A 7500-nucleotide genomic window follows, 5' to 3' on the forward strand; every position below is an offset into this window, starting at 1 on the left:
GGTTGTAGTGGTTGTACTGTTAATGTTAGTATGATAGTACTGATAATGATGATAATGAAGATCATAATATTAATGATAATGATAGCAATACTGACAATTATAAGTATGATAATCATAATAATAATGACAAAAATGGTAATGATAATATTAATGATAATGATAATAATGATAACAGTAATAATGATAATATAATGATAAGACTAGTAATGATAATATAATGATAAGACTAGTAATGATAATGATAATGATAATAATGATGATAATGATAACGATATTAATAACAATGTTACTAATGATAATAGTGATGAAAAAAAACAATAATGATGATAATAATAATAATGATGATAACTATGATAATAATAACAATAACAACGGTAGAAATAGTAGTAATAATGATAACAATAACAACTTCAATGATAATGATTATAATGATAATAAAAAAATAATCATAATGATAATAACAACATGATTAACCATAATGATAATAACAACATGAATAAACTTAATGATAATAACAACATGATTAACCATAATGATAATAACAACATGAATAACCTTAATGATAATAACAACATGATTAACCATAATGATAATAACAACATGAACAATCATAATTATAATAATAACACAAGCAATAACGACAGGCCACACAAGCACGACATACCATGGGATCCTCTTAAACCAACAGACAACCTCTCTCTCGCAGACTCTAACTGGTGGGGTCACGTGATCGGCGTCCCCTACAAGTCGTGGATGGGAGCCACACTCGCCAGGGATCTGCTGAGCCAAGAACTCATGACGGATTACCTGGACAGGTGAGGTCGATATATTGGAAAAGGGGAAAAAGAAAAGGAAAAAAATGTTATAAAAAAGAAAATTCTTTTGATATATACATACATACATACATATATAATATATAATATATATATATATATATATATATATATATATATATATATATGTATGTATGTATGTATGTATGTATATATGTATATATGTATATATGTATATATATACACACATATAAAGATAGATAGATGGGTAGATGGATAGATAGATAGAAAGAGAGACTTGGGTATCACTTTGTATGTATGTGTGTATATGTGGGTATACACGCATACATTCGTGTTTGTGGACAGAGAGAGAGAGAGAGAGAGAGAGAGAGAGAGAGAGAGAGAGAGAGAGAGAGAGAGAGAGAGAGAGAGAGAGAGAGAGAGAGAGAGAGAGAGAGAGAGAGAGAGAGAGAGAGAGAGAGAGAGAGAGAGAGAGAGAGAGAGAGAGAGAGAGAGAGAGAGAGAGAGAGAGAGAGTAAGAGAGAGTAAGAGAGAGAGAGAGAGAGAGAGAGAGAGAGAGAGAGAGAGAGAGAGAGAGAGAGAGAGAGAGAGAGAGAGAGAGAGAGAGACAGAGAGAGAGAGAGAGAGAGAGAGAGAGAGAGAGAGAGAGAGAGAGAGAGAGAGAGAGAGAGAGAGAGAGAGAGAGAGAGAGAGAGAGAGAGAGAAAGAGAGAGAGAGAGAGAGAGAGATGCATATAGGTAGGTAGTTGTATTTGTGGAGAGAGATAGATAGATAGATAGATAGATAGATAGATAGATAGATAGATAGAGAGAGAAAGAGAGAGAGAGAGAGAGAGAGAGAGAGAGACAGACAGACAGACAGAGTGTGCATATAGGTAGGGAGTTGTATATATGATTAATACAAGAAATTCTCACTTTCTTACAGGTACTGGGTTAACACCATAGCTGGGCCTGTGTGGAACACGGAAGAACACTCCGGCAAAATGTCTGGTTGGTATGCCAAGTTGGTTGCCTTGGTTCAATAACGTTTTCATTGATATTATTAGTTTAACGTTTTTATTGATATTACTAGTATAACGTTTTCATTGATATTACTAGTTTAACGTTTTTATTGATATTACTAGTATAACGTTTCCATTGATATTACTAGTATAACGTTTTCATTGATATTACGTTTAACGTGTTTTTTCTGTTGGTATATCGGTATTTATTGTGTTGGTATATCGGTGTTTAATGAGGTTTCTAGGTGTCAGTGTATATTCTCTCTTTCACTTTATCCCTCTCTTCCTTTCTTCCTCTTTCTTTCTCCTCTATATCTTCATATTTTTTTCTTTCTTTCTTCTCTTGCAGTCTTCTCCTATTCCCTCCTTTCGGACTCTCTCTTTCTTTTTTATCTCCTCCGCACTCTCTCTTTCTCTATCTATATATCTCTGACCCCCCATCTTTCTCTCTCTCTCCCTTCTCTCATTCCTTCCCCTCTTCCTCTCTCTCTCCAACCCTTCATTCTTTCTCTACTCCTCCTTTCCTTTTCCGTCTCTTTTTTTCTGTCTCTCTCTTCCCCCTCTCTCTCTCTCTCTCCTCTCTCTCTCTCTCTCTCCCTCTCTTTCTCTCTCTCTCTCTCTCTCTCTCTCTCTCTCTCTCTCTCTCTCTCTCTCTCTCTCTCTCTCTCTCTCTCTCTCTCTCTCTCTCTCTCTCTCCTCTCTCTCTCTCTCTCTCTCTCTCCCTCTCTCCCCCCTTCTCCCCCCTTCTCCCCCCTTCTCTATCTTCTCTCTCTCTCTCTCTTCCTCTCTCTCCTCTCCCCCTCCTTCCCTCTCTAATAAGCTTCCTGTTCTCCAAAGGTGGGAACTTGGCCCCGCGAGCGATGCTAGGCGAGGTCGAAGGTCTGTTGCGAGGAACTTATGCGGAGGTTCACAAGGAGGTCCAAGAGGCGATGTTCATTGACCTGGCTCTGAGACAACCTTACGACGAAAATGGGTTCAGGTAATTTCGCTCAGGTGTTGATTGGTGGGATCTGTTGAAGGCTAGTGTGTGTGTTTGTACTTTTTGTTGTTGTTGTTCTAGTTCTGTTGCATTGTTTCTTGTTTGTTTGTCTGAATACCTGTCTCTTTTTTTACTTCTTTCTTTTTTCTTTCCTATATATAGTTGCTTAGGAATATCGTTGTAACTTCTATCTTTTTTTGTGTGTGTACGTGGGATTCTGCTATTTTAAAAAAAGTTATGAACTAAAAAAAAATCACAGCTTTGTGTGACATTCTACAAAAACCCACCGACCCAATCTACAAAATGTCATCTCCAATATTACTCAGCATTCATGGTATATCCATAGCAGAAGTATACTGTACCTACTACCACTGTGGACGTACTTACCTCCCTCAGGCCAGACGGTTGTCTACATCAACACAACATACTGGGGGATCGCGCCACCGGTGATGGGTACCTGGAGCACACTCTCTCCAACATCTACAACAGTGCTTATGGGAGAGAACTGTTGGTGGTACGTCTGTCGAAAAAGTTGTTTTATTGTTTTATTATCATTGTTTGGAATGGATGAATCTTGGGAGTTTTATAAATCGTATTTTTTTCTTTTGTATTGGTAACTGACATATGATGTTCGTGAATGAATTGTCTATTTAGTTGTTAATATATATTTTTTTAGTTTAAATCTCGGATGAATCTGACTTTACAATACCTCTTAGAAATACCTTTTACCACGACTGAAAAGCCCCCTATTACTCACACCAACACACTAAATTCCAACACAGAACGCGACTTCCACTCAACACGGAAGCCAACATCAACCCAAGTTAACACAAGAAGCTCCTCAACGCTTTAAATCCCCCCCCCCCCCCTTCAGTGTTCTCAGCTTCCCGAACGCAAACTCCCCTCGATCTCTTGCAAATGCATACTGACTGCACGCCCAACCCTTGCAGCACACGTCGAACCTCTTCAGCTGGTACACGGGGACGAGCATGGACTTCGAGAACGCCACCATCGAGGGGCTGTTTGGTGCCTATTTGGAGTGCCAGCAATGGCTCTTTCGAGGACACACTTCCGAACCCACAACGTGCGGGAGGCATTTGACAGATGGTATGGGACGAGAGGGGGGGAAAGGAGGGAGGAGGGGGAGGAGGGAAGGAGAAGGGGTGGAGCTTGGAGTGGGAGTGGGAGAGGGGAAAGGGGAGAGGGAGAAGGAGAAGGAGCGAGAGAGAGAGAGAAAGAGTGAAAGAGAGAAAGAGAGAGACCAGTACATACGAATGAGAATGAGTGATCGAGAGTTCAATAAATGAGATTAAAATGACCAAGAAAAAAAATCAAGCAAAAATGAGCGAACTCCTGATTGCACAGGCGCATTCGCATGCACACGTTTACTTACACGTCTGCCTCTCCGCTTTCACAAACACAACCAAACAGTCACACATTCCCCCGTTTGGTCACCGTCTTTCCCAGGCGAGATCGCCACCAGGAACGGGACAGGAGGAGCCATACTCGCCGCGGGGAGGAACCTGCTGAAATTAGGTCGACATGTGGAAGAGGTGGAATCTGTTCTTCACCGATATGACAACGTTGTTCCGGATGCTGAACATGCGCTGGTCGGGAACAAGTTCTTCTTTAAGTGAGTCATAGAAAAATGGGGAAGGTTGATTGGGTGCTATTTTGATTGCTATTTTTGAAAGCGATTGTTGTGATATATGCGGATACATATTCACACGCACACTTTACATTCCCAATTATGCAATTTCCCGTTTGACTTCACCCATTATGTAGGTATTTCAAGGTTCTAACCGCCCTTTTACCTACCACTTCCCTTAGCTCGGACCTCACCGTGCACCAGCGGCGGGAGTACATGGCCAGCGTGCGGGTTCTGTCCAACCGCACTTCGAGGCCCGAGACTTGGCCTCCCTCGCAGAACGGCGACGGGTATTTCCAGGTTGTATTACGGTGTTTTTGGTTCATTTCTAGAGTGGGTATTTGATGATAATGGTAGTGATGAGTGTTTCCAGGTTGTGTTACAGTGTTCTTGGTCCATTTTTAGAGTGGGTATTTCCAGGTTGAGTAATGCATATTTCCGGGTTCTGTAACAATCCTAATGTTAGACGAACATATAAACACTTTATTCTTGTATTTTAAGCCCGAGGACCGCGTTTCCAAATCCAGTCTAAAACTCATCGACCCGTTCCTCTATCACTCAACCATTCGTCTCGTCGTTCCAAGTTCCTCTATCACTCAACCATTCCTCTATCCCTCAACCATTTGTCTCGTCGTTCCAAGTTCCTCTATCACTCAACCATTCCTCTATCCCTCAACCATTTGTCTCGTCGTTCCAAGTTCCTCTATCACTCAACCATTTGTCTCGTCGTTCCAAGTTCCTCTATCACTCAACCATTTGTCTCGTCGTTCCAAGTTCCTCTATCCCTCAACCATTTGTCTCGTCGTTCCAAGTTCCTCTATCACTCAACCATTTGTCTCGTCGTTCCAAGTTCCTCCATCACTCAACCATTGGTCTCATCGTTCCAAGTTCCTCCATCACTCAACCATTTGTCTCGTCGTTCCAAGTTCCTCCATCACTCAACCATTGGTCTCATCGTTCCAAGTTCCTCCATCACTCAACCATTTGTCTCGTCGTTCCAAGTTCCTCTATCCCTCAACCATTTGTCTCGTCGTTCCAAGTTCCTCTATCACTCAACCATTCGTCTCGTCGTTCCAAGTTCCTCCATCACTCAACCATTGGTCTCATCGTTCCAAGTTCCTCCATCACTCAACCATTTGTCTCGTCGTTCCAAGTTCCTCTATCACTCAACCATTGGTCTCGTCGTTCCAAGTTCCTCTGTCACTCAACCATTTGTCTCGTCGTTCCAAGTTCCTCCATCACTCAACCATTGGTCTCGTCGTTCCAAGTTCCTCCATCACTCAACCATTCGTCTCGTCGTTCCAAGTTCCTCTATCACTCAACCATTGGTCTCGTCGTTCCAAGCTCCTCTGTCACTCAACCATTTGTCTCGTCGTTCCAAGTTCCTCCATCACTCAACCATTGGTCTCGTCGTTCCAAGTTCCTCCATCACTCAACCATTTGTCTCGTCGTTCCAAGTTCCTCCATCACTCAACCATTCGTCTCGTCGTTCCAAGTTCCTCCATCACTCAACCATTTGTCTCGTCGTTCCAAGTTCCTCCATCACTCAACCATTCGTCTCGTCGTTCCAAGTTCCTCTATCCCTCAACCATTTGTCTCGTCGTTCCAAGTTCCTCTATCCCTCAACCATTCGTCTCGTCGTTCCAAGTTCCTCTGTCACTCAACCATTTGTCTCGTCGTTCCAAGTTCCTCTGTCACTCAACCATTTGTCTCGTCGTTCCAAGTTCCTCTGTCACTCAACCATTTGTCTCGTCGTTCCAAGTTCCTCTGTCACTCAACCATTTGTCTCGTCGTTCCAAGTTCCTCTGTCACTCAACCATTGGTCTCGTCGTTCCAAGTTCCTCCATCACTCAGCCATTTGTCTCGTCGTTCCAAGTTCCTCTGTCACTCAACCATTTGTCTCGTCGTTCCAAGTTCCTCTGTCACTCAACCATTTGTCTCGTCGTTCCAAGTTCCTCTGTCACTCAACCATTTGTCTCGTCGTTCCAAGTTCCTCTGTCACTCAACCATTGGTCTCGTCGTTCCAAGTTCCTCCATCACTCAGCCATTTGTCTCGTCGTTCCAAGTTCCTCTGTCACTCAACCATTTGTCTCGTCGTTCCAAGTTCCTCCATCACTCAGCCATTTGTCTCGTCGTTCCAAGTTCCTCTGTCACTCAACCATTGGTCTCGTCGTTCCAAGTTCCTCCATTACTCAACCATTTGTCTCGTCGTTCCAAGTTCCTCTATCACTCAACCATTCGTCTCGCCGTTCCAAGTTCCTCTGTCACTCAACTATTTGTCTCGTCGTTCCAAGTTCCTCTATCACTCAACCATTGGTCTCGTCGTTCCAAGTTCCTCCATCACTCAACCATTTGTCTCGTTCCAAGTTCCTCCATCACTCAACCATTCGTCTCGTCGTTCCAAAGTTCCTCCATCACTCAACCATTCGTCTCGTCGTTCCAAGTTCCTCCATCACTCAACCATTTGTCTCGTCGTTCCAAGTTCCTCTGTCACTCAACCATTTGTCTCGTCGTTCCAAGTTCCTCCATCACTCAACCATTGGTCTCGTCGTTCCAAGTTCCTCTATCCCTCAACCATTTGTCTCGTCGTTCCAAGTTCCTCTGTCACTCAACCATTCGTCTCGTCGTTCCAAGTTCCTCTATCCCTCAACCATTTGTCTCGTCGTTCCAAGTTCCTCTATCCCTCAACCATTTGTCTCGTCGTTCCAAGTTCCTCTATCCCTCAACCATTTTTCTCGTCGTTCCAAGTTCCTCTATCCCTCAACCATTCGTCTCGTCGTTCCAAGTTCCTCTGTCACTCAACCATTTACGTTCCAAGTTCCTCTGTCACTCAACCATTTGTCTCGTCGTTCCAAGTTCCTCTGTCACTCAACCATTTGTCTCGTCGTTCCAAGTTCCTCTGTCACTCAACCATTCGTCTCGTCGTTCCAAGTTCCTCTATCCCTCAACCATTTGTCTCGTCGTTCCAAGTTCCTCTATCCCTCAACCATTTGTCTCGTCGTTCCAAGTTCCTCTATCCCTCAACCATTCGTCTCGTCGTTCCAAGTTCCTCTATCACTCAACCATTTGTCTCGTCGTT

General features: G+C 42.9%; 1 protein-coding gene across 1 annotated transcript in view; it reads left to right on the forward strand.

Annotated features, from left to right (window-relative positions):
- Window positions 1-7500, forward strand: part of LOC113799989 (chondroitinase-AC) — an 18750-nt gene that overhangs the window by 4419 nt on the left and 6831 nt on the right. The window contains exons 4-10 of the mRNA XM_070124255.1: window positions 707-815; window positions 1719-1783; window positions 2632-2773; window positions 3170-3287; window positions 3724-3880; window positions 4241-4406; window positions 4604-4721. Coding sequence (XP_069980356.1) covers window positions 707-815; window positions 1719-1783; window positions 2632-2773; window positions 3170-3287; window positions 3724-3880; window positions 4241-4406; window positions 4604-4721 — 875 coding nt within the window. The remainder of the gene's footprint in view (window positions 1-706; window positions 816-1718; window positions 1784-2631; window positions 2774-3169; window positions 3288-3723; window positions 3881-4240; window positions 4407-4603; window positions 4722-7500) is intronic.

The sequence above is a fragment of the Penaeus vannamei genome, chromosome 8 (genome assembly GCF_042767895.1).
Source record: "Penaeus vannamei isolate JL-2024 chromosome 8, ASM4276789v1, whole genome shotgun sequence".
NCBI lineage: Eukaryota > Metazoa > Arthropoda > Malacostraca > Decapoda > Penaeidae > Penaeus > Penaeus vannamei.